Source organism: Anoplopoma fimbria, chromosome 11 (genome assembly GCF_027596085.1).
Source record: "Anoplopoma fimbria isolate UVic2021 breed Golden Eagle Sablefish chromosome 11, Afim_UVic_2022, whole genome shotgun sequence".
Taxonomy (NCBI): Eukaryota; Metazoa; Chordata; class Actinopteri; order Perciformes; family Anoplopomatidae; genus Anoplopoma; species Anoplopoma fimbria.
Window position 1 is genome coordinate 17,459,707 of NC_072459.1, and position 27,842 is coordinate 17,487,548.

The 27,842-nt window shown below is 40.5% G+C and overlaps 1 protein-coding gene across 3 annotated transcripts; it reads left to right on the forward strand.

The window, feature by feature from the left end:
- On the forward strand, positions 1–27,839 carry ap2a1 (adaptor related protein complex 2 subunit alpha 1). Of its 3 annotated transcripts, none has more exons than XM_054607573.1 (21): positions 1–817; positions 4,558–4,769; positions 10,308–10,501; positions 10,682–10,811; positions 11,013–11,114; positions 11,531–11,790; positions 12,218–12,386; positions 13,747–13,884; positions 14,176–14,358; positions 15,330–15,427; positions 15,512–15,743; positions 16,077–16,265; positions 16,416–16,570; positions 21,636–21,698; positions 22,250–22,332; positions 22,910–22,999; positions 23,351–23,474; positions 24,473–24,589; positions 24,684–24,753; positions 25,125–25,259; positions 26,076–27,839. In XM_054607573.1, exons 1-21 carry the CDS (start codon positions 751–753, stop codon positions 26,151–26,153), a joined length of 2,889 nt encoding a protein of 962 aa, XP_054463548.1. In that variant the 5' UTR covers positions 1–750; the 3' UTR covers positions 26,154–27,839. The 3 variants fall into 3 exon arrangements, with proteins under 3 accessions (XP_054463548.1, XP_054463550.1, XP_054463547.1); XM_054607575.1 differs by lacking the exon at positions 21,636–21,698 and adding an exon at position 23,036 and having other exon boundaries at positions 22,910–22,994; positions 23,347–23,474; XM_054607572.1 differs by lacking the exons at positions 21,636–21,698; positions 23,351–23,474; positions 24,473–24,589; ... (1 more) ...; positions 25,125–25,259; positions 26,076–27,839 and having other exon boundaries at positions 22,910–23,292.
- Positions 27,840–27,842: the final 3 nt, after the last annotated feature.

Consider the following 27,842-nt stretch of genomic DNA (forward strand, 5'->3'; position numbering starts at 1 on the left):
GCCTTATCCATCCGCGGAGTGGAGGCTGGAGAATTGGAACGGACATCAATTATACAGAACCTTTTATTTACCAAATAACGAGCGTGGCAACGAGAGCAGGGCTACAATACCACATCGCTGGTTGGCTGTTAATACTGTCTACTTTCTTCCGGTCAACCGGAGATGTATTCCAGTCTTTGAATGATATTGCTAGCCAGCTAGCTAGCTGTTAAGCTAGCTCTACGGTGCTTGACTCGAAGTAACTTAACGTTATTTTCCTCGGGACACTATTTCCACCAGTACATCTGACTGACTTCACCTGAGAGACATCCAAATAGTCGGTGGTTTTAAATCGAGGTCATTTTTTACGCTAGGTGTTCCGCGCGTCGCCTCTGATATTAGCTAACGTTAGATAAGGATTGAATGAAATAACGTTAGCTTGTCTTAGCCAGCGGAAACGAGCCAGTTAACAGGGATCACGTTAACTTATCCTGCTGCTGGTTGATCCACCCCGCCATCCAGCTAATCTAGTAAGTGCTATCTAAGCTAGCGAGCCGCAAACACACAGTGAGTCTGGTAGGGTAGCAGTCCTTTATAAAAGCTGTACCGTTAGCGAGCGACTCGGAGCCTACGAAGTAGTTGGCTAGCGTTACTACTAAACGTCAAGTTGGCCATCTTCCACTCCACTCCAGTCCAGTGTAAGAGCGGACCGACGTCAGTCCATTTTCACGGGTAACGTTAAGGCCGGACTGAGGACCGAAGCCTGCGAAGATGCCGGCTGTGTCGAAAGGCGATGGAATGCGCGGATTAGCCGTTTTCATTTCGGACATAAGAAACTGTAAGTGACATTTTTGTTTCATTCTAGTTCCTGACTTGTGTCCTTTTTTTTTTATGCTCACGGTATCATTTGACTTCACTCCATGCTGTAATGGAATGACATGTCGGGCACAGAGCCGGTAACGCCTGTAGTTGCCTAATATTTTGTTACCAGCCGCTAACTACTCATGTATGTAGCAATGCATACGCAGATGTTTCCTGTAACATGACAATTGAACCAACACTGGCTGCAACGGAAACAAGGTTTCTGATGCTTGGAAGCAGAAAAACGAGGCCTTTTTTTTTTTGTCGCTTTGGTTGAATTGAAACCATAAACATCTGTAGGATATTAGAAACCCGGATGTCTAATGCAATCTGGAAACGGAGGTTTATTTCACAGCTGAGATCGGTGTCTGTGTCCTTTATTTAATGCTGACAGCATGACATTCCATATAATAGTAACTGACTGAGAGGAGAATAAAGGCAGCAGAGCCCCAGCTGACCCCTGTTTAGACTGAAGGTCCTGCCGTAATCCACAAACGAGTACAATGAATAAGAAATAATGAAATGTATAATTGGTTAAATATACAGTACCAGTCAAAAGTTTGGACACACCTTCTCATTCAACTACTTTGAAGAATGTAAAATATAAAACATATTCTGGTTTGTTGAGCATTTGTTTGTTTACCACATAATTCCATATGTGTTCCTTCATAGTTTGGATGTCTTCAATATTAATCTACAATGTAGAGAAAAAATAAATAAAAATAAAAATAAAGAAAAACCATTGAATGAGAAGGTGTGTCTAAACTTTTGACTGGTACTGTAGAAAGTGGATAAGCTGTTTGTAATATTTTTGCATATATTTGCAATGCATTGCATAGATGTTCCCTTTTAATATTGGTTCCAACTACATTGGCCAGAACTAGTTGCTGTAGATGGAGGTTTAGAGCAATTAGGTTGATAAACTAAATGATTGATGATGAGATGTTCCAACTACTGAAATTTATGCAATTCCATCAGTTGATCTCATCACCGTATGTGTTTTATATTGTGATCTCACTGTATAATAAATTCTTACATTAATAATTCAAAATCAAATCATGTCTAGCGACATGGCCAGCACATACAAATAAAGGCTGGTCTCAAAATGTTGAATGGCTAATCCATTTTATTAAATACCCGGGTACTGCCACATTTCCCACTATGATAAAACACACCCAGAGAAAGGGTAAGATGGGACAGTATGCCAAAATCTTTAACTGTTGACAAATTCATTTATTCTCAGTATATGATATAATGTCACCCATCCTACACAAAACAGTGAGGAGAAATGAAAGACTTTATAGGCGTTTGTTGGACTTTGTTTAGGAAAGGTTTTTGACAGTTTTTTTGCCAACCTGTAATCAGATCCAAAGTGGAACTCGCTACATGTGCTATCTATAACATTTTTACTTTACTTTGTAATTTGTTTTACTGTAGCTACCGATCATAATACCTCCAACAATGACAACAGCTTTTGCTCAACAGTGCACCCAGTAATTATTTAACGCAGCATAAGACAGTTGGCTTCGCTGAAGTTGTTGATTCTAAAAGTTCTGTTTTGGAGTAGTTACTGAAATACAAACTGGTACTTTCACATTTCAAGCTTTGTATCTCTTTGGCTATTACAGTATTTTAAACAATGATGTTTCATGTGACTTTAGTGTCATTTTGTAAACAAGGTATTTGTTTATTTCTTTTTCCAGTTGGATTGAGACTAGCTATTACTGGAGATTTGGAAGCTATATGATGTTTAGCAATACTCTCTTAAAGCTGTAAGGCCTGATACATGTGTGTGAGAAAGTTCAGTTAATAAGCCAGCAGTTCTGTTTTTCTTTTTGAAACATTAATGATTAGCCCTCAATTGTGTGCCCATCTTTGGACTGAAAGTGGTATTGATTACCCCTACTTTTCCAAGTATTGTATTGAAAAGTGATAGTTTCAATGTTGTAGAAACATTAATACAAAGTCATGTATTCTGACTCGTATATCCTCCAATTAAGGCTGGGCGATATGTGAGCTGGATCTAAATATTCAACCACCAACTAACCAAAGTTGTTAGGCCTGGCAGAAAAGTGTATGCCAAAGTTGTCGCTAACTTTGGTGCAAATCCCCTTTCCATTAATCAGCAGGTGGCAAGCAAAACACGGCCCTCATTTCTGCAGCTGTCTGCACTGGCTCCATGCAGCCAAACGGCAGTTCATTGTGTAACGCTTCATGTTGACTGTTTATTTTTTGTGCTAGCAGCACTGATGCTCCCTAAAGAAAATTTAGCAAAAACTTTAGGAGCTCCACTTAATCAACATGCAACACAACACATTCATATTTTTTCAGGCTTAACTTTATTACTGATAAATGCTTTGGTAATGGCAGTGGGATGGAAAAGCATTCTTTCTTTAAACAGTTGCCAAAACTACAGTTTTTATGCTAGCCAGAAGCAGAAAAAACTGTCATAATTGACCGATTTATCATTTCATCTCCCGAACGGTCCTTGAACACATGTGTGTCGAACGCTTTCATCAGAAAAAGTAACCGAAACTAACCTTAGATATTTCATCAGGACATTTTTCAAATATCGCTCAAAAGAAACCGTTTGAAGTAACCAAAAACATTAAATTCCGGGCTCCTCAGCACAACTAGGAGGCCATAGTTGATTCACCTGAGACCAAAAGTCACATGACAAAAATTCAGTGAACCTTCGACCGAACTGCAGGCTGTTGAACACTTATCATTGAGGACAGGAGAGGCTGTAAGTAGAGGTTATAAAATTGTAAATAGTTTGATAATGGCACGTATAGCCTCCATTTTTTTTTTTCAAGCATTGGTAACACTTATGGGCACCTGAAACAATGTTGGATATATAGATTCCATTGTTTGTCAAAGAAATTATCAAAGAAATTCAACTTTTTCATGATTTATGTCATAGCTGTGTAATACTGCACAAAATACATTCATTACTAAATAATTGCTTTTTATGCATTATATTTATTTATGTATTGGCCACCAATAGTGGAACAGTTTCAGAAGGCTGATCAGAAGAGAGATCAGATGTCCTATTCTTTCCAAATTGAAACGTTTACAATAATGTACTTGAGCTAGGGCAACACCCGAATGTCCCCCATAGGGATCAATAAAGGAATATCTATCTATCTATCTATCTATCTATCTATCTATCTATCTATCTATCTATCTATCTATCTATCTATCTATCTATCTATCTATCTATCTAATCATTCATCTGCTGTCTCTTCTGCTCTTTAATTCGCCCTGAGAGCGACACAGCCGGACACACACCTGCACACAGCCGCTCTGCGGGCCCTGTGCCGCTGAGCTTTCCACAGTACATCTTGTATGAACAACTCAATTGGTTTATATATGAACAAATTGAATTATAAATAACCAGTATGATATAATTATATTAATGCGTAGTCCATCCAGGCTATAGACTGTAAATTAACTGTTAGACCGACCTGCATAACAGGTCCAAAATATTTTTTCTGCTTGTTGGTTAACCCATTAATGGATAATTGTTGACATCCCTAGTGCAGATTAATGTTTCCGAAGACAGATAAGGCCATCTTTAGATGATGAAAGAGGTTCTCACCCTGAACACTTGGTTTCCAGATGGTTTCCTTTTCGATTGTTGAACTCAAAAATATAGAGTCCATCGTGTCTATGTTTTTAAATGCTGACATGGTACTACTTCCTTTCCCCTGTCAGGTAAGAGCAAGGAAGCGGAGATCAAACGGATCAACAAAGAGTTGGCCAACATTCGCTCCAAGTTTAAAGGGGACAAGGCTCTCGATGGCTACAGCAAGAAGAAATATGTCTGCAAGCTGCTCTTCATCTTCCTGCTCGGACATGATATTGACTTTGGACACATGGAGGCAGTCAACCTGCTGAGCTCCAACAAGTACACAGAGAAACAGATCGTAAGTCTTATACTGATTGTTTTGTGTGTGTTTACAGCATTGACTGATTGATGAGCTTTGTGTGGCTGTACTTAAAACAGAATCTCAAGTTTACTCAAGTCACCAGTTTAGGTCAGACATTCCACTAGACCTCTGAATTGAATTTGTCATGTCCTTGTAGTTTGGTTACAATTATGACAGATGTTGACAGATGTAGAACGAACATTGATTCAAAATAAAACAAAACCAAACATTACAGAGTAAAACCTATAGTCTACACATCAACAGAAAGGTGCAATAGCACAGTAAGATTCAACAGTCCTAATTCACTTTTCCACTGGTAGTTCTGGTGCTACCAACTTTCTTGGTTGGTAGCAACTAAGTTTAACATTAAATAAGAATTTAAAATAACATTAAAATCACCTGGGGGCGTCACCCTTCGAAAGGGAAAAATATAATATTTAGTAGCAATTCTAAAGGATGCTTACAATTTTTGGACTTGCTTAAGGTTTGTCACCAATTGGCACTCAGCATTCTGTTGTTCATGCTACGCTATGGCAATTAGCTGAGAATCCTGTCTGCATTGTTGATGTGTTATTAGCAGTTGAAAATCAAATAGTGAAAAGGACATTCCGGTACCAAAAGTGAGTGGGCGTTGAACCATTCAGTGGAAAGAAGGCAGTTGCAGGCTGTTTTTTAACGTCCAGAAGTCAAAGTTCTCTGTAAAAAGACGTAGTATTGAAGTCCCCATATTCCCTTCAGTCACCTGAAGGGTTTAATATCCAATCCAGATCAGAAAACAAAGAAGCTGCATATTAAAATATGACCAAATATACTTGTTAAACAGAGGGAATTGTCTCTATTATAAGCCCGCTTCAAATTAACCTATTGGTTCTGCTTATTCTAAAACTGTTGTGTAGGCCTAGTAAATGTTAAGAACGTGGCTCAAGAATGTTAAAGAATAATGTTAATGTAGAAGGGGGCTCAGATTTATTTTCTATAATTTATATGCAACCAAACACAAATCCATGTTTCCATTTCAGCTTTTCAAAGGGGAGAGCTGGATGAACGTCCACAGTATCACTAAAAGGTTTACCAGTTACTTGATGTTTGTACTTTTTGTCCATTGAGAGTTCAGGCAACAAATAGGAGATGGAAATGTGAATGTCGAATATCATGATGTAGCAAATAAGATCAGCTGTTTGGTCTGTTTACATAGCCCAACAATTCATTTCGATACTGAAGTTACGAAACCAAGCAAGTAATTTGCCTTATTATAGACATTAGCTAGAAAGCCATTACTTTAACAAGTAGGAGATTTCATGCTGAGGAATCTGACCATGATTCGTTGCCAAAATGTTGGTACTTGACAGGTTTTGGTTCAGCTGGTACTTAAAGTATCGAGAGCTAAACTGTGTTATCATATAACATATCAAACACTGTTCTCTTGCGATTTTGAACCACACCAGATCCAAGTTTGTTGACTCAAAGTTGACAGAATAAGAGATCATTGACCTGTGTGTCATTGCCCACATACTCAAAGTATCATGCTGCTTTAGCTTTCAGCTGGTAGACAGTGTGTGTGTTTTTTTATTTTATATACCTACAACACTTGACTACCTAACCCCAACTGGGTTTTAGGTCACAACTGATTTTTAGGCTCCGTGTAAATGCAAGCACAAATTGTTTTAAGCATGGCATTAATCATGATGATGTGGGAGACCCAGATGTCATTATCAGAAAATATAAAAGATGATTTCTCAGTTACTGAAAATAATGCTTTCTAATATCTACTTTATATTGCTGTGGAAACATTTTCTTCCACCAACTGTATTTATTCAGGTTTCTCACCAAAAACTTCATTTTACAAGACTGCATTTAAACACATCACGATGACGTTATCATTTGCCTTCCCAGTAGCTCATTTTTACTGAAGCAGAGCCTGAACGCATCATAAATGAAGCTAAATGGAACCTCCGTTTGTTTGTTGTTAGCACCTGTACGGCCGACGTTACTAGCTCTGCTCCTGTCAATTTCAGTACGAATTTGTTGTTCACAATGTAGCATTATCAGGGATATGGTACTAGAAAGCAGTAATACACACCTCCTGATCGCATATTTGACTGAATATTGGTTGATAACGATTGGCAGTAAAAACTGATTTCACACTATGATAGTTGAACTGTATAATTAATCTGCTGTTCACATGCATTTGTATGCGAGAGCGACAAAGACTTAAGGGGGCATTGCCTACGAAACAAAACGTCTGATAGAGGAAAACCACAAAGATGGCTCAATCAATGATGTCCAATAGCACCTCAGCCACTTGTATTTTGTCTTAAAATATGTGTTCAATCAGAATACATTGTGTGATGTGTTACCCAGTCCATGGGGGGAAAAGGGATTCCTTTGTTAGCTCGCAATTCAATCGGTGGTGGCCTCAATGTATAAAGAGAAGTTAAATAAAGTTTGACATCCGAGTATAGAATTCAGATGAAAATACTCGGATCATTTGGGGATCTTTCACGTTATGTAGTCTATAGAGCAAGGGCGCCAGCGTTTCCTTTAACACCACCTTCCATCCAGCCACTTTCTCTGGCTCATTCACATGAACAGAGGAAGGAAAATAACTCTGGATTCAGATTTTAGTGCATTTTATAACTTTATAAATATAGATTTGAGGAAAGCTGGTTACTCTAGTCCTTTTTGTTTTATTTGAGTTAATTGCTCAGCACTAACTCGCTTTGTCTCTATTGCTCTTAAGGTTAGCAATCAGGCTTTGCTGTAGCCGTTGATGCTAAACTTGTCAGCTTTGGGCTAGCAGTAGGTACTGAGCGAATCAGGAGTCTTTCAGGCAGGCTCTTGCTTCTTCTACCTGAGAAATAGAGTTTGTAAGCAAGCCATATTGGAGGCCTGAGCTGCTGAAGTAGCTCCTAAAAGCAGGAGGTGAGAGAGACGAGCTGTCTCCTGACCTATATTGGCAGCATTGGCAATATGCTACCCAGCCACAGCAACATGACTATAAGAAAATATCACCAGTTGAAGTTCAGAGTAGTATTAATTAGTTTAGTGTTAGTAAGGGTGTTGGACTAGATGATAAAGATCCAGATTTATTAAATAACTTCCCATAACTTTATCTCACCACTTACTTATTTACTTAACCTAATCTAGATGTAGATCCAATCACTCTACAACTACCGCTTTTTAAAAATAAATCTGTGTTTTCTGCATCCGATTTAAACAAAAAATCTAATTCCTCAGCTTTAACCTAAAATGACGGTACTTTTCTGCATAGAATTGAAAGAAACAAATACTATCACTCGACTCTGAACACTTATTAAAAACACATTAGAGGTCGACAGATAGGAAGTTTTACAAACTTTCATAATCGATGGCTGATGTATATAGTAATTGGCATGTTGAGCCATTTTCAACCCATGAATGCAGATCTTTATAAATATTAGGGACGCACCAATACCACCTTTTTCAGACCAAGTAAGAGTACCTACATTTGAGTACTTGCTGATATTGAGTACGGATATGGGTACTTAATAATATCATTACAGTTCTACCGATAACTTTGAAAACATTTTTCATCAGATGTTCCTTTACTTTCTGACTGTAACAAATCGAATTTTCAACATGATTCTCTTACTGAAATTTTAATATTTTACTTTGTGTTTTTCTGACACTAACGGAGCATAGTTTGCTGTGGGGATGTTAATGAATCCTTTAACTGTGCTAACAGTGAAAAGAAATATTGAAAATAGAAAAGCCAGGAGGGCACGTTTCTGTAGTTGTATCGGATGTAGTTGTATTGAGCACATGAGCACAGAATGGGACCTGATACTGGAAGCTAAGCATGAAAATGAAACTTAAACATGTTTAAGTGTGCAGTACCTCTTTAAGTATAATACCAAATGAATGTGTCCCTTGGAATCCCATTTCAAAGATGCATACATGATTTTTTTTCCCGTCCTAAATGTTAAAGCAGAACAAATACCTCCACCCCTGTGACTATTTCCTGATTCTATGCAGTGGACCACTTTCTCAGGAACAGGAAATGTTGAGTAAGCTGAATAATGTCGAGTCAGGATCTCTATTTGTAGAGTTGAGTGCTGTACCAACAAAGACAACAGAACTATTCCTAAGACAAGTAAGGGGACACTGTCTTATGATAGCAGCCATGGACCAAATGTGTTCTAATGCTTTTCTAATGCCTGACCCTGTGGTTGTATACATATATTGACCCAGTAAAAATGATTGACTTATTTTAAGGCAAACAATTCATCAGATAGTAAATAGGGCTGTACTGGCAGATGCAAAGGTCCAGTGGAATCCATCCCATCACATATTCCACAAAGCTCGATGATAAAGAACTTATGTCTTGTCTTTTTTAGCTGCTACCAGCTGCTTTCGAGCTCACTTGGTCAGTTGGACCACAACACTCTCCCCACCCTTTGGCAGCCACAGTTTTTACCCTAGGAGGCTGTAATTTGGATGTAATTTTGTCAAGTGTGTTGGTGGGAAGGTGTGTGGTTGACAAAGGGTGTTGCAGAGAGAGTGGCCTATAACAAAAATGCCCATAATTTCTAAATGGATTCGCTTACTATGGCCATTATTTTTTTTATAAAAATTGATAATGAGTGTAGATTATTAAACTAAAAGCCTGTATTGGACTGTATTGGACTAGGTTTACATTATATGTTTAAGCTATGAATAACTTGTGAATAAATCCTGCGTCCATTTAAATATTCAAGCCCTTCCATCTCTGCGAGCTTATCTATACCAAATCCGCAACTTTCGTATTTCATAGTGCAGTGTTTTTTTAGTGCAGTTTCTGCTGCTGTTAAATTGTGTGTTATATTTAACAGTATTTCTAATATTTTCTCCATCCCATTTATTATTATTTGGATTAGACTGAATATTTGAAACAATAATGTCAATATAACAAATACAAGCCATCTTTTAGGAAAAGTGCTGTAACTGAATTACTGTCTGTTGAACATCTGTACTGTCATACCAAAGCTCTGACTTGACAGATTTAACCTCAACAACCGATTTTAATACTAAATTACTGTTTTGGTGCCACCTACTGGTTAATGTGAAATTACACACTGCACAGTGTTCCAGTCAGGCTCATGATGAAGGAACTGTAGTTTTTGGGGGGGTAGATGTGGTATTTGCTGGGGCTGGGTGGGGTTAGTCTACTCCATTAATATCAGTGAAGGTTAACTATATTTGTATAAGAAATTCTGTCTGAAAGCCAGTTCAGTTCAACAGCAGCACGACTACAGCTACCATTTTGAGTCAACACCTCTCTAAAACAGTTCCATCAACATCTGAACATTATACCCTTCATGTAGGACTGTTCTATCAGACCACTTTAGTCTTTATCTAGGAGGCATAATAAACCGGACTCTGATTGCGTACAGGTATTATCATGAACAATATGATATTGCTCAGCTGCTGAACACTATTTCTATTTCCTGCTATGGGGTTTTGATGTCTCCACTGTTCTCATTGGTGTCGTTGCCCTCTTGTTCACTGTTACTCCAGGGCTACCTGTTCATCTCAGTGCTGGTAAACAGCAACAGTGAGCTGATACGTCTGATCAACAACGCCATCAAGAATGACCTGTCCAGCCGCAACCCCACCTTCATGTGTCTGGCGCTTCACTGCATCGCGAACGTGGGAAGCCGTGAGATGGCCGAGGCCTTCGCCAGTGAGATCCCTCGCATCCTGGTTGCTGGGTGAGTGTGACTTCTTTAGTGGCTCAAGGAAGTCAAATTACTAGAAACCATCCTCAGTTGTCCTGTATTTCTTTCTCATGTCTTGCTGTAAGTGATGATCAAAGACAGTTTTCTATCATGTCGCTTTACATCACTGTGACTTCACTTGGCTGCTGGTAATGTGAATGTGATGCGCCACAGTGATACTATGGACAGCGTGAAACAGTCAGCTGCCCTGTGTCTGCTGCGGCTCTATAAGACTTCTCCTGACTTGGTGCTGATGGGTGAGTGGACGTCACGCGTGGTGCACCTACTCAATGACCAACACATGGTGAGCACTCATTTCAGACCCCTTCACACCAAGAATGTAGTTTCATGATGCAGCCTCGGTGTCCCTGTTTGTGTTTGCGTCTTAAATTGAGTTGTTAAAGAGATGATTTATATCATAAAGAATGACGTTGATTAGCTAACATATTTGTTACGTGTTAAAAGTTTAAAACTTGTAATAAAACCAGTGTGTGCTTTGGTTTAGGGTGTGGTGACGGCAGCGATCTCTCTGATCACCTGTCTGAGCCAGAAGAATCCAGATGAGTTTAAGACCTGTGTTTCCCTGGCCGTTTCCCGACTAAGCAGGGTGAGTTTGTGTTTGTGTTCATTTACATGTACGTGTGCATGCGTGTCATGAACAGTTAAGAGAACTTTGAAAAATGACTGTGGACATTATGAAGAATCTAGTTATTCTTCACACTGTTCTTTTCGGTCTGTGCATTTTCTTCACCAAATTCTGAATGGACCACTCTAAGTCATTTGTTGTCATAGTATCACAAAATAGATTTTCTTTTAGGTGTTTAGATTGTCTCACTTTACACTGACAGCATGCATTGCAGCAGCAATGCAAAGTATGCAAAACATTTGCATACTTTTTTGTGTTTCTGGGCTTCCTTCATATAGGAAGCTGCACTTTGCCGAGACAGGTTAGCAGTGTCTTGCATGGGTTCAGTTTAGACTGGCCATAACAAGTACTAAGAAAAAATTCTGTTGTCTCTCCAGATTGTGTCGTCGGCCTCCACTGATTTACAGGATTACACCTACTACTTTGTCCCAGCACCGTGGCTCTCTTGCAAGCTGCTGCGCCTGCTGCAGTGCTACCCTCCACCAGAAGATGGTGCTGTCAAGGGCCGTCTGGTAGAGTGTCTGGAGACCATCCTCAATAAGGCCCAGGAGCCACCCAAGTCCAAGAAGGTGCAGCATTCCAATGCCAAAAATGCTATCTTGTTTGAGGCTATCTCACTGATAATCCACTATGACAGGTGAGTATTCTGAGCAGAAGGTATTCAAATATTTAAAGAAGACTTTGTATTATGATGGGCCACATATGTGTCTGAAGTCAGAAAAAATTGGCATTTAAAATAAAGAAAAGAGAGACAGCTATTGTAGACTTTTTTTTTTTTTTTTTTTTTTTTTAAATTAGGATTGAGGTTAATGGAACTGAAATATTGCTGGTTTGTTATGGTGGGTTTTCAAATGCATGTTTCCACTTTGATTATTGCATTAAATGAGTATGACTATCCCTTCTAAATACATTTTCTAGAATTTTCTTTTACCGTTTTAAAATGATTTTTGTGTGAAATCAAACTTCAGCTTTTCTTGCTTAGTTCTAACGGTGGCCTGCACAATCTGATGACGGAGGTTTTTACCCGTCTACCACTGAAGTGAGTCTTGATTTCTGTTCCACAGTGAGCCAAACCTGCTGGTGCGAGCCTGTAATCAGCTGGGTCAGTTCCTGCAGCACAGAGAGACTAACCTGCGCTACCTAGCTCTGGAGAGCATGTGTACTCTGGCCAGCTCTGAGTTTTCCCACGAAGCTGTCAAGACACACATCGAGACTGTCATCAACGCCCTCAAGGTGGTGTCCCACACTTCAAAAACTTGGCAGTGTGTCTTTTACCAGTCTACATACCTGTACATTTACACTTCACAACAATACACCATAGCTGGGATGCTAATTTAGAAAAACAGTTTTTCTGACTGACAGCTGACCCTTGTTAACTGATATTAGCTGTTAAATGACAACAATATTGCCCTGCATGCAGGGGTTGTAAGGTGAAATGCTTACCAAACAGCCCAGCTGCAACGTAAACCCAATGCAAGGGTTAAATCCATCATTTACCTCTAGCTGTAGAGTCCCCAGCTGCCGGTGTGTTTGCATGTATTGTTCTGGACACATGCAGCATAGGGGCAGGTAGAACTTTAAAGACCACTTTTAAAACCAGATTGCACATTTCAAAGGATTATTCCTAATTAAAGGATTTAAGGTTGGTGGTTCACAAATAAAACATCAAGAGGAAATGTAATTTGTACAACAGAGCTTTGTTTCCTCGAAAAAGTATTAATCAGGATACCAGCAGGTGCATTTTCATATCCTGACTAATTTTTCCAATGACCAAAGCCACACAAACAGCAAACCCGGCAGTAAAACAGAGATAAGCCTTTCAGGCTTGTTGATTGGCCCAACCCATGGCATCAGATATAATTCTTAGCATAGCAAATATGTTAGAACCCCAGAGATCTCTGTAGCCTATATGTTAAAACACATCTGTGTATTGTCCGACGCCCTGTTTCTATTTATTCCTGTGGCTTGTGTTGTAAACGCCTCAATAGATGAGGAACGGCTCATTTGTGAAGTTGAAGTGATGTCTTACGTGTAGGATATCTCATCATTGCACCACAAAAACCTAAATAAGGTGGCAGCTGGCTGGAGGGAGACGTTTCCTACAAACATAGTAAAATAGATAGTAGACTACTACTTACAAATCTTCCAAGTGGTTAGCCTTATTCTCCAGTCTGATCTGGAGTGCACAGCTTATGCGTGCATTGTTTCTGAATATGACGTAACAGAAGTGCATATTTAATGGGTTCGGTGTGGACAGAGTGTCCTATGTGAGTAAATAAAAAGACCAAAAAAGTTGATTCCTTAAGGCAACACACTAGGGGTGTTTTTCAATCAATACATTTTTGATGTTTTGGTCATGAATACTTTCAGACAGAACATGAATGTTAAGCAGCAAAAATGCTACAGTATTTTTTTTTTACCCCCAGAGCAAGGTTTATTTTTATTTTTTTTCTAAACGTTTGTTTGTTTATTTGTGGCTATATTTATAGAAGGATGCAGAATAACTTGGGTGTCAGATCAGAAAAACAGCACAATGCACACTCACAATTGCTTCTTCCATTTTGTCACTGTTTATCTCTCTGTGTCTCTACAGACTGAGAGGGATGTGAGTGTCCGGCAGAGGGCAGCTGATCTGCTGTACGCCATGTGTGATCGCAGCAATGCCAAGCAGATCGTCGCCGAGATGCTCAGCTACCTTGAGACAGCAGACTACTCCATCAGAGAGGAGATGGTGGGTGAGAGTGGGCCAAGCAAGATTTTGCGATCTTATATTCTTTTTTTCCATTCTATTCCTCTCTAGATGTCAAGTGAGAATTGGTGACGGTGGTTTGTTTCCACCAGCTGTATATTGAATACATCAGCATCAAAAAAAGAGTCCAGAAATGTTTAGAAAACATATTAATTCTGACCAAACCATTAACTTTACTTAAGTGTCTCACAAAATGATCAAATCTGATTTATTTCACACAAAAGGACATACCAACCGATGGAGCTGTGATTTGTTGTGCCTTTCCTCATTCAGGTGCTGAAAGTGGCCATACTTGCAGAGAAGTATGCTGTGGATTACTCCTGGTATGTGGATACCATTCTTAACCTCATCCGCATTGCTGGAGACTACGTCAGCGAAGAGGTGTGGTATCGCGTCATTCAGATAGTCATCAACCGGGACGATGTGCAGGGCTACGCCGCCAAGACGGTCTTTGAGGTACAACTACATAATGCAATACTTTATACACGATATTTTTTTTTTTTTTACTGAATGGAGCTTGAACGCACTAGAGTGTGACTAGAGCCGATATCCAGATGGCATATTTTTAATTAATCTAGGCTGATCTGCAGTAACTTCTACTCACATTATGATGGTTGAAATGTGTAAATAATTCACAGGACTCCCTAGTCCGTTTCTATATTCCAAATGCTTCCACACTGCCGATTTAAGGCACTTTTTTGGCCGATAAAAGGTTTGAGGGTTGGTTTGACACTTTAGTAAGTTTGAAATTAGGTTTTATTTCCTGTTTGTCTCCTCCATTGATACTCTTTAAACATAATTTGCACAACAGCTGTCATCCACCAGGCGTCTGTACTAGGAAGAAGGATTTGGGGTTAGCGAGGTAGCTTTAGGGTTAACCATGGCTTTTCACCCCTTGACGGGGGTTCATTTTTCCAGAATTGGATGTTTCAGACAGTGTGTTGAGTGTATTCACTTTTGGTTTGATTAGTTAATTGAGTTACACTGGCTATTTCTTTGAAAGTTATAATTGAGTTTGTATGAACAAACTACTTGATCAATTGGACACAATGGCAAAACAGGATTAAAACCTCCTGTGAAATCGCCATAATTACAGATTTCATAATGAAACTGCTGTGTAAATGTCATAACCAACAGGAGTTAGCTCTTAAAAGTAGAACAACATAGAGTTGGTCGAATAAGAAGAATGTTATCTTACCTTGTTCACAAGCTCATTAACTCATTGAAGAAACTCAGGGCAAATTTAAGGTGTTACAGAAAAATTCACCGGTGTCGTGCTCGTACCTTGGTTGAAGAATTGTTGCTCATTGTGGCATTTATTAAACTCGAGCAATGCATTTTTGAGGAATAAGGGTAGAATACGTTTGTCTTTTAGCACTGTTGTGTTGTAATTAGAAAACAGTAAGTTGATGCATTGTCTCTTCCAGGCCCTGCAGGCCCCTGCCTGCCATGAGAACATGGTAAAGGTTGGAGGCTACATTCTGGGAGAGTTTGGTAACCTCATTGCTGGTGACCCACGCTCCAGGTATGTTTTGTTTTTTTTAACTGCCTGGGCTCTAAGTTGACTGTTGAAATGATAAAAAAGTAACTTTGCCTTCCTTTCATCCAGCCCCCTGGTCCAGTTCAATCTTCTCCACTCCAAGTTCCATCTGTGTTCTGTGCCGACTCGCGCCCTGCTGCTGTCAGCCTACATCAAGTTCATTAACCTGTTCCCAGAGACCAAGGCCACCATCCAAGAGGTGCTGCGCTGCGACAGCCAGATCCGCAACTCTGATGTGGAGCTCCAGCAGCGTGCTGTCGAGTATCTGAAGCTTTCTTCCATCGCTAGCACTGATGTTCTGGTTAGTTCTCATGACCCTATTAATAATGATGATGACTCAGCTCAGCTCCAGTAATAATGAGACAATAGACAGTTTGTTTTTCAACAGAATGAATTGCATTGCTAGGCAGCTAGCAACAGCGTAGGTCCAGTTTACTTCCTGTTTCCTGTCAGCTAATGTAATTCACATACTCCGCAACAGAAAATGAACTGGGACACATTTGGATTGTTTTCGTTTACAACTGTGCAAAGGTCTAGAGCATTAGCAAGTGCACTGGCGGACAGTGTCACATTTAGTGTCGGCAGCTCCTTTCAGTCCAAACCCACAGCATGATCGTCCCCTCTGTTCCCTCAGGCCACTGTCCTGGAGGAGATGCCTCCCTTCCCAGAGAGGGAGTCGTCAATCTTGGCCAAGCTGAAGAAGAAGAAAGGGCCCGGTGCTGTGTCTGTGCCGGAGCTGGAAGACAGCAAAAGAGAGGGTGGGGAGTTGAATGGAGGCGGCGACCGGGGGCCAGACACATCAGCCATGTCTGCCTCCAACGCTGTAAGCAGACTTTGTGGAGGGTTTATTCCCAAATAAACACTATTTCTTGGTTTCTTCGAGCTGCCTTTATGTATACCAGCAACTGTACCAAAAATATTTTCATGAAGAGACATTTTCATGGCCATAAGGCAAGTTTTCTTTGTTTTCCAGTCCACCCCGTCACCATCCGCAGACCTCCTAGGGATTCGTTCAGCAGCTCCCGTTGGTGCTGCTCCAACCAGCGCTGGCAGCCTATTGGTGGATGTGTTCTCTGAGGCAGGGCCAGCCGCACCCTCTGCTGCTGTGAACGACGACGGCTTCCTAAGGTGAAAAGTCATCTCTTGATATGCAGATGTAGAATCCACCATGAGCCTAAGTCCAGTATGATGATGATGATTATAATAGTGTCTTTGTGCCAAAGGGAAGATACTGTGTCTGCTTGAGACAGCAGAACTGTAGAAATGATCTTGACCCGAGTGTTTTAACAGTACCAAGTCTGATCCCATACTACTATTTATCAACATATCGATTGAATATGTATCTGATTCTGTTACACGGTAGAGCCAGCTGTACTGAACGAATACCAGCAGGGGAGGGAGGGAGAGGGAGACAGAGAGAGAGAGACCAGATGAATAAAACAGTATTTTTGTAATTGTTTTATTGAGGTAACATTCTAAAGCACTCATCAATGCATCCACGCATCACAAACCTGAGGGGAGGTGATGGATTTTGAACGAATGCAGCACAAGGCTAGCTTCATCCTGCTGTGGGATGTCTGTGCTCGGTGACTTACTGTGTCCCATACAGCAGAACACAGCAGAGAGACTGCCAGGTTTGTATCAGATGCTAAAGAGTGACACATACCTTGAGCTTCTGTAGGCCAGTGAGCATAAGAAAGCGGCGTGTTTGACCTGGGAATGACAACGGCTGGACACTCTGCTTATTGGCTCGGGATTACACCCCAACGTGGGGTCCAAATGCTTTTTGTTTACGCCCAGAAAGGTCCCGAAAACAGCAAAATAAGAAGGAAAGACACTGACCATTCAAAAATGGCTCTCATACTGGATTGGGCTAAACTGGTCTTGGACCCTAATGGAGATGAATGAGTGATTTCTGTCATATACTGTTGTTTCATGTCTTAATCTGTTATTGTAAATAGTTGTGATGTTTGTGGTGTGCTTGCGCCGTTAGACTACTATGCAACTAGTTGTAATGTGTCTGTGCTGGCTGTTGCTCTGTTGGCTCTGTCTTTCTTTGCTCTATCTTTGTCTTATATGGACCTGTCAACCTGAAGACATTCATAGTCAGATACTGTATGCTGAAATAGCTTTTTTTCAAAATATGATTGTTGTTCAAAAAACCTGAATCTGTCCCTCCCTCCTCTCTTTGCACTTTGTTGTTTTTCTGTAGCACTGCTTGCAAGAAGCAGTCTGGTTTTAGACTCATTGTTTATGTCAGTATTTAGGTTGGTGTTTGAAAGGTCAGGTTGATGCTCAGAAGTATGTTGTCGTAGTTATTTATGATGATAACTTCATTTATGTGGCACCTTTTTAAAAACAGAGTTTACAAAGTGCTTTAACACAAAAAAGCAAACACAGGATGCAAGGCAATATATTAACAGAAAGCCATACAGTGAGGCCAAACAAATCCAGTTGCCATAATGTGTGTGAGGTAACATCCAGACTGCCTGTTAGATTAACAGTGCTGTGCATGAGATAGCTGTCAATTAGTCCCTTGGTAGGTAATGCTATAGCATGGCTTAACAATCTACTATAACCATCATTAGGAATTCCTTTAAAACTCTTACTCCTCTTTCCATGTTCACTATGCCTTCCTTTCAATAGCGCCCAAATTTCCGGACTACATGTAGTGTATTCTAAGGTGGCTATCTACTCACTGGTACGTCAGGGAATCATTTGGTTCTGCTTGTGCTCCACTGTGACGGACTGGTCCGTTTTTGTTAGAATAAAGAGATCATGGTGACCACCTTGTAAATCTCTATTCAGGAAGGTAAGAAGACAGCTGTGGAATCTCAGTCTTTTCTTTAGAGTGTAGAAGACAAGAAGTGTGATGTGAGCCTAGTTAGGAGGAAAGGTATGTGTGTGCAGTGGAGTGGGTTCGGCTTCAGCTGCTGTGCTGAATCAAAGTAACGGAGGAAGACACAGCAGGGCAGTGTGTGTTGGGTCGGCACAGGCTGTCCAGTTCCACAGCCGTCTGAAGGGGGGACCATGAAATCAGGAAATGGTGTAAACTTTTCTTCATGGTTGGCAGGTCCGCTACATTTGTCTGTTCCTTTTAATCTTGCTGTGTATGTGACTGTCTTTCGTCTTTTTCTCTCCTTCCCTTCTCTTCATTTCCCTGTGTGGGTGTGTGTGTGTGTGTGTGTGTGTGTGTGTGTGTGGGGGTGTGTGTGTGTGTGTGTGTCTGTCTGTCTGTCTGTGTGTCCGTCTCCTGTCCTCAACCATGATTGGACATTGACAGAGATCTGGAACAGACCACCGAGACCTCTGATTCCCTATTGGTGGAGGGCTCTGGTGATTCGGAGTAAGGGCCCACTAGTAAACTACAGCTATAGCTAGAACAATGCAAATATGACACATGTTTTTCTGACAGGCTTTTAATCTTTCAATGAATATGTCGTTGGTAACATTCACCCTGCTGAATGGGTAGCTTGATGCACATGAGCCATTTTGGTTTATATAAAAGCACCTGACTTGCTCTACACATAGTTGATGCCTTTCAAGATTTTTAGAACTGAAACCATATCATTTAGATGAATGGAATATCATTGTATTATGGTATGGTTGATGTGTATTTGCAACACAATCTATCCTGCCTGCATTATAAGTGCATACCTAGCCATGAGACGCAGAGGCCTGTTGTGGGAAAACAGAAGAGACAGATGTGTGGGGAAAATAAAAGCTCAACTTATTAGGGATACTAGATGGGGTCCCCCTAAACAGTCCATAATACCATCTAAGGAGCCTGATTCATACTGCCAAGTTTACAGTCAAATTGTCACAGTGATGGAAAATATAGTTATGCAACAAAGGCTCTTGCTGAATCTCAGATTTGACTTAGAATGAATTTGTTATAAATTCTATATTGGTATAGGTATCAGCCTGTTGATAATACAATTGATTAAAATGTGAAAATAACTCCCGTGCTTTTCATCAATCTCCTTATTGTGCGTGAATAAATAAACCATGTCAGTTGCTCTATTCAAATTTGTGGGACCATTGGAGCAGCATCTTGATCTTGAAAGACTGAATAACAAGAACAAAAGGCTATTGTTTGAAAATCAAAGAACACATTTATTAATCGGAGAACTCACGTAAATATTCTGCACTACCAGAGCGCTAGATATCCTCTTCACTCTCTCCCCGTCCCTTCTTCCCTCCCTCTCTATTTGGGGAGCGAGGACAAAAGCCAGAAACAATTACAATGTAAATGATGCTACGTTATTAGTGTGAGCATTAGAAAAGGCAAACTGAACAAAAGAGCCACAATATGGATTAGCTGTAGAGTTTGTTTCTCTGAGAAATAGGTTTTAATTGTAATATCCAATAAAGGGCACTGAAAGTATTGATGCAACTTACCGCATGTTGAACAGGTAGCCAATTGTCTTTTGACTTTAAACAATGCGCTCCATGGGTATGACCAAATTATCAGAAAGCCTTAAACGGGCTATTTTCCGGGTGCATATTTTTATCTCAAGTTACAGTTACAACATGTTTACATGCGTTAATGCTCATAATCCTCCTTGTTTTTCTCATCCTGGCTGTCCTGCAGCACCTCTTCTCACCCTCTCTCTGAAATGCTCCGTTGTAGTGCTTGCTTCTCCCTCCAGAAAACAAAGTCTGCTCTGATTGGTCAGCTAGCCCACTCTGTTATTGATCACAATTCACATTTCAAAAAACTCTTCCTCCGGAGCTTCAGCTGCGTCTCTCTCTTTTGTTGTTTGAGGGCCAAACTAGCCGGAAGCAGTTTTACGTCACTTCTGTAACATTATGAGGTCATAATGTTACGGACGTGAAGGAGAGAATTCAAGGAGCCGTTTCAGGCAGCTCAGGAGCTTCTGAGGGGGAGGGTAACTCCTTTTAGGAGTGGACTTCAGGTTTTACACTCTACGGACCTTTTACATGTAAAAATTAAAAAATATATATAACACACTAAAGGAGAGGGGAAAAGTGGAAAAGCATAATAGGGCCACTTTAAGTAGGAGAATGCACTAAGGCTCGGCTGCCACAAGAGGGCTTAGCCATATTATTATTAACACTACCATGCAAACATTTCCAGAGTCACTAGACAGGTTTTCATCTAAATGCAGTGCAAAAGATAATGCTAATTAATGTGTTTTTGCCCTCTACTGTTATGTGAATATTAGGACTGAAATGCATCGACAGCTCATTTTCTATAAGGAGACCAATAAACCTCTGCAGAAGAAGAGGGTGCAATGAGATGACGTTATTTAAAGAGCTCCTGACAAATCTTAATTGGTGTACAACAATCTAAATATATATATATATATATATATATATATATATATTTAGATTGTTAGTGAACTTAAAACCCCAAACAAAGTCTCAGTTATGTACTGCAGCTAAAGTAGGACTTATGCTGTGCACACAAACAACCAATTATTTTCACCAACAGTGTTCATGGCATCAAGCTTTTTGTGTAGACTACGTATGTGCTTTCTAACATGTGAACAGTGTCTGAAATAGAGTGCAGTCTGTACACATTTGGACAGTGAATAATTTTCGGTTGTTTAAGCTCTGGATTCAAGCACATCAGATTTCAAATGAACCAGTGACTGGGGTAAAAGCATTGACTTTCAGCCAAAATGTCTTGTAAGGTTGTTCAAATCCTTCCTGCATGCAAACTGTATGAATTGTGGCCCGTGTTGTATGTTGTAGCCCCGATTTTGTAATGTTCAGTAGGACTATGATGTCTTCACTCAGTCTGGATACAAACGCTGTCAAATAACAGCTCTAGCTTTTGTTTAATTTGTTATTCAGTGTACTTGAGCAGAGCACCAAAACAATATCAATAGTCTAAACACATTCTGACTGCACTGGATGAGTATTTATTATACAGTATAACTACCCAGCAGATACTTTTCATTGTGTAATGATATCAATTTTGTACAAACTGCTTTAACTAACCACCTCTGCATTTATCCTTTTATCCTTCTTTCTCCTTCTCTCATGTTTCTCTAAACCAATCTCTGTCATGCTGTCCTTGTATCCTGTGTTGAATGGATGGCTTTTTCACCTCATTTCTGCTCTATCCATTCATCCCCCATTTGTCCTTTTGCCTGTCTGTATCCATCCCTCCTCTGTCCTGTGGGCTGTCTCTTCATCCATGCGCTGTCCTGGGGTCTCTCAGCTCTGCTCCTCCCTCTGAGGATCCTGCTCCTCTTCTGTCTGAGGCAGACGAACTTCTTAACAAGTAAGGTTTTTCTCTGTAGTTTGAGTTTGGGCGATGGGTTCCTGTTTTAAAGGAAAGTTTTAATAGAGACTGCAAAATCTACCACTTTTCCTCATCTGTTAACCATGCTGTTTTTCTAGTTGGACTCTAGCACTGTATTTGGAAATAAGTCAAATGTTACTATCAGCTGATCAGAGCATCCATAGTAATAGCATAACTGGGTCATTAGCTCAATAGAAGACAGCAGCACAGAGGTCATTGGTTGTTTAACTGGAACTTCCTGCTGTCGATTGGCTACAAGTAATAACTGAGGCCAACTTCCTGGTTTAAGTTTTAACTAATAGCCGTTTAGCTACTTTTTTATGACAATTGACAAAATGTCAAACATTTTAGCTTTTGGGCTGGGGCCACTTACCTTTTTTTTTTATGTATAATTATTTATAATGCTGTGGAATAAAGAGAGTTCTGAATGCAACAAGTAGCTATAAATGTAGCAACAAAGACCTGTTAAGGCTAGAGCAAAGACTATTTAGCTTGTTCTGATTAACCCTTTAAATGCCTTCATCCTACAGGTTTGTGTGCAAGAATAACGGGGTTCTGTTTGAGAATCAGCTGCTACAGATTGGCATCAAGTCAGAGTATCGTCAGAATCTAGGTGAGTTGTCTTCACAGAGAAGCAAGCACTGCCCGGCAGGTTTAATTGGCATGAGTTAAGCGCAGTTCACACTCTACGCTGTACTGTTCACACTACACAACCTGCTGTTTTGTTATGGGGAGTCTTTGAGTCGTCGTTGTTTTAACACTGACTCTTTCACCAGGAGGAATCCCCGATGAGGTCTCCAACTCCATTTTGGAGACCTCCATTTTTCATCTCTTTACAATCTGAAGCTGCTTCTGTGTGCTCGTGAAACATGTGCTCAGGGATTTCTCCTCTGCTCTTAGATATTTATTTCTTTTGTGCAACAACCCTTTCAAAATTCTCCAAACAATAAAATGCCAGGTGTAGTGTTGACCAATGCCATGATCCCGGCCTTCTTGCGTTTGTGTTTCTTTACTAGAACTTCCCTGACGGGCAGTTAGTCTTTAACCTGGTTCAACCACTTCCGTCCTCCAAGGCTTTATTATATTGCTTTCTTTACAACTTTTGGAATATTTGATCCTATTACTTTTTACTCTGAGTACTCCATAAACCCCAAGCCATGTTATAAACAGAATGCCCTTATCTCTTTCAGGGAGAATGTACTTATTCTACGGGAACAAGACGTCGGTGCAGTTTGCCAGCTTCACCACCACAGTCAACTGTCCTGGGGAGCTGCAGTCTCATATCCTTTTGTTCAGTTATTGTTGGGAGCTGAAAGAGTTAAGGCACATAAACGTCACATCCTTTGGCTTTTCCTGGAAAAATGTCCCGAGTCCTTTACAAAGAAATCTGTCCATAGGCAACCGAGAAAGTTTGGTCTCATTTTCTCAAGTCGTGTTAAGATCACTTTCACCCATTGGCAATAAAAAAACAACATGTGGAGAGTTACACATAGAACCTTAAACTAGAAGGATCTACAATTCAAATCATCAGTTTCAGAAAACACTAGAAAGAACATGCTGCATATTTTCGAACACTAATTATTGTTACGCTGTGTAATCTGTTGTCTTGATGGCCCTTGACAACCAGCCACAGCTCAATGTTCAGACCAAGCCAGTGGAACCACTGGTAGAGGGTGGAGCCCAGATCCAACAGGTCCTCAACATAGAGTGTCTGACTGACTTCTCTGAAGCCCCGCTTCTCAACATCAAGTTCAGGTAAGCTCCGACAACCAACCCCAGTCCTGATGTTGAGCAGTGAAAAACTACAGATTGAGACTGAACAAGAAAGAGTTTGATGAATTCACTTGAAAAATCTGCAGTTTTCTTTCACTCTATAGATTCTCAAATGAGGCAGCTATGGGTGGCTTGGTATCTTATAACATTTTTTGATGTTTCAACACTTTTTCAATGCCTTACTTTAAGGAAAATAAACCTATTTTTATACAAAACCATTTTCTTGTTAAACGTCTAAAGTCTAAGCAGCCATACTTTCAACATGCATTCTACATTTTTTTTAAATTACATTAGAGCAAAAAATGACTTTTGTAATTTGAGTTCAGACATGAGGACATTAATGTTGTGTGTAAAGCTACTTCACATTTGATATGATCAAAGTCGGGTTCATCCTGAAGAGGACCTTTTTGAACTGATTAGCTATTTTTTTTCCCGACCGTTCAAATATGAGGAAATAATTAATGTTAAAATATAATTTGAGCTAACGTCCCCTTTCATTTTCTCAAAAATTGTAAAGTGAAATTACTTACTACAGATTTGACATGGTCACAGTCCGGGTCATGCAGAACAGGATTTTCAGCAAACCTAGAGAAAAACATTTTTATTTATTTAATTTATGAGACCGACATTCCTGTAAAGTAATGTACAGTGAAACTACTTCCGATTGTATATGGTCAGTTAGCATTGCACTTCTAATCAAACCTATTATGTAAACTGTTCTATCAAACTAGGACTTATTTGCTGAAGGTTTATGTGGTAAATAAAATGTCAGAAATATTTTTTTTCCTCCTTTTTGGCCGCTCCATGTACAGGTACCATCACAGCACAAAAGCACGTGCATGGAAACCCAAACGGCGGGTCACTTGACCGTAGTGTTTAACGATGCTGCTGCTGTGCTATGTGCTATGCTGTCTTGTCTGTGTGTCAGACTAAAACCTAGAAAGATGTGTAGAACTGAGCTGTGTATGTGTTATGTCTAGATACGGTGGAGCTCTGCAGAACCTGAGCCTCAAGCTGCCCGTCACCATCAACAAGTTCTTTCAGCCAACTGAGATGACCTCACATGACTTCTTCCAGCGCTGGAAACAGCTAAGCCAGTAAGTGTGTGTGCATATGTGCGTGCGTGCGTGTTCCGTCAGTTCAATTCGGTTCCCTGGTAAAGCGGAAATCTCCTGTGTAAACTTTCCTCAGGCCTCAACAAGAAGCACAAAAGATATTCAAGGCTAACCACAGCATGGACACTGAAGTTCTTAAGGCTAAGGTACGTCTTTATTTATGTTCAGTGCCTAGTACTCAGTAGTAATGCCACAGCACTCTCTTGCTTACAACCAGGGATTTGTTTGTAGTCGACAATGTTACAAATAATATCTTTCTGTTCATCCTAGTGATGCAATCAGGAGAAAGGATGTTAAATGTTATAAGCCATGTTGAAAGTAAACTAACACAACATTTTCTGGGCTCTGATGTTGTAGTACTTTAGTTTGATAGTTTTTTGAAAGTGTTTGAAAATCCATATTTATAACTTTTAGTCCAAACAACTTTTGCCTCAAGTCTATTCTCATATTATGATGTTACTTTAATCCTATAATGGTCTCCTTCATTCTATGTGCATGGGGATATGTTTGTGCTTAGCTACTGGGACTAGGAACGGCCCTGCTGGACGACGTGGATCCAAACCCAGAGAACTACGTGTGTGCTGGAGTGATCCAGACCAAGGGCCAGCAGGTTGGCTGTCTGCTGAGACTGGAGCCTAACGGCCAGGCACAGGTACAACACAAGGCTCACTGAAACATCTTTGCTAAGTGTTTGGAATTGCTAAATCATTCAATTCAAATTTATTTTGTAAAGCCCAAAATCACAAATAAGCCTCGGAGGGCTTTACAATCTGAACACATACGACATCCTCTGTCCCCAGACACTCGCATCGCATTTATCCTCATTGTTCCACTAGTCGCTAAATATTGGAGATGATAAATACATTTCAAAGCCTTATATGCAGCATATACAGTAGCTTCTCTTCAAACTAAACTTACTAATTAATCAAACACTTGCCAGCTAACCAGACAGAGGTGTTTGGAATGTGGAAATATATAATTCTGCTGTTAATCGATTTTCCAATCATATTTCTGTTTATATTTACAGAAACCCTTTGTTGATGCTCCAATTCTGAAATCTAGTCGTACATGTAGACCAGTTTGGTGCCTTTACACAAACCTGAATGTGGCTGTTAAACCGAGACCTGACCCGGAACCAGAGCAAGGCCAGGTCTCATCGGGTTTAGGGTTCTGATGTATTGCTCCTTGTGTTGTTTCAAGGATTTGGACTTGCAGGAACAACAGTTAATTTGTTGTCACCACTGAAAAACATGTTGTGTTAGAAACGCCCTTTCACAGCTTTCCAATTGGAGGTTATTTTTTGAATGAACATAATGCTTCATTGACATAGGTCAGTTTGTTTATTAGCTAGGAGAATGCAAAATAACAAACTCAAACAAAAAAAACAGACCCTTTTCATATTTTTTTTTTTACCTGGAGTGAATAATGACTTCCCTAACTTTGTGTGTGTGTGTGTGTGTGTGCGCAGATGTACCGTCTGACTCTGCGCTGCAGCAAGGACTCTGTGTCCAGGCGTCTCTGCGAGCTGCTGGCCCAACAGTTCTAGAGTCCCGACTTCCACCGTAACCAGTACTCCCACCATCCCCACCAGCGACCTCTCCCTGGAGCCCTCGTGTCCCACCTCCTCCTCCCTCCAACAAAGAATCTTTGATTAAAAAAAGGTGTAACCTACATAAGGGAATAAGCAGCCACTGCTAGCAGCAGCGGCAATATTATTGTCATTATTCTTGTCCCAGATTCTGATTCCAGTTCATCTTCTACTTGTTTATTAACATGATGCTACATTCTTGTTTTTGTTGTGTTTACCTGTGTAGCTGGAGCCTGCGTGGCTGCGTGCGTGCGTGTGCGTGTGTGTGTGTGTGTCCCGTGGTTGTGCTGAGGGTCCCATTCTGCTCCATCCTGACTGTAGTACTGATGCTGTGTGTGTCTGTGTGTTGGTGTGAAGAGAGAGAGAAACCATTTGAATAGGTTAAGCCTTCCTTGAATACAAATGGGTAAAGCTGTTTATTGCACACATACACTGATACAGACATACGTACACACACAGACACAAACACACAAACATGAGGCATCCATGATTCCTTGTGGCTCTGGTGGGATCCACTAATGAAGTGAGAGCTGGCGGTCCAGCACTCTGATCTGCACGGCTTCTGCCCACTCCTTTCCGTCAAGCATTCCCTGTGAAAATGCACTTAAGGTGTTGAGACCCTCTTTGAGACCCTCCAGCGTGATTCCCATTACCTTTCCCCTGAATGACCTGATCCCTCCCCCGGCAGCCTTTTAACGGGCAGCCTTTCATTTCAAAGAACTAGTACGCTCGTTTATGTTATTGATGTGTCTGTAAATACATGCCAGTGTATTACTTTATCGCTTTCTGAGACATTCCCATAACCAAGCCACTCGAGTAGAAGGATGGCCCGGAATGGACACTATGTAGTAGTACAGGGAAGAGACTTTTATACCCATTTGAGTCTGTCTCTTGGACCTGGGAGATGGTTCCAGGTGCGTGCCGTTGAAAAAGCTTAGGGAAGCGTCTGTGACTCTGTACACTCAGCGATCCTATACGCACCGCAACCACCTGAAGGATTAAAGTTCTGCAGCCAGGCAATGAAGCGCCAAAAAAGAGCTTCATTGCATATATATCCTGCTTCTCCAGCCAAGCATTTATTCAAAAGACCAATGCAAACAAATCTGATGTGTACACAACCACTACAGCAAATGTTAAGAGAACACAGTTATGTTCAGCAATCTTAAAATGTTTAGAGTCATGCATCCACGGCTTTTTAATTCTTCCCGGGCTTCCTCTCGTGCACAAGCACTGATGTTGTGAGAGAGGACAGGATGTAAGACACCCAGCTGTCCATTACAACTACAGGGGACACAGTGTGTGAGTGCGTGTGTGTGTGTGTGTGTGTGTGTATACGAGTGAATGTGAATGTGGCTGTAAGCAGGTAAGAAAAAAAGCCTAGAGACATTTCTAATACGTGGTCACATTACATTCTGTGGCTGCACGGCAATCACAGGACATTGAACTTTGTAGTGGAAAACGTAGTCATTTTGTCATTCTGTGAGTGTGTGTGTTTTGTGTGTGTGTGTGTGTGTGTATGCAGTATCAACTAGCTAATGCAGCCTCATGTATCGGTGTTAAGAACCTGTCCAATACCTGTGTTAGAATTAAGATTTACTCTGTAATGAAAAAATGTGAAAGTAAAACTATGCCATATATCCTACATGA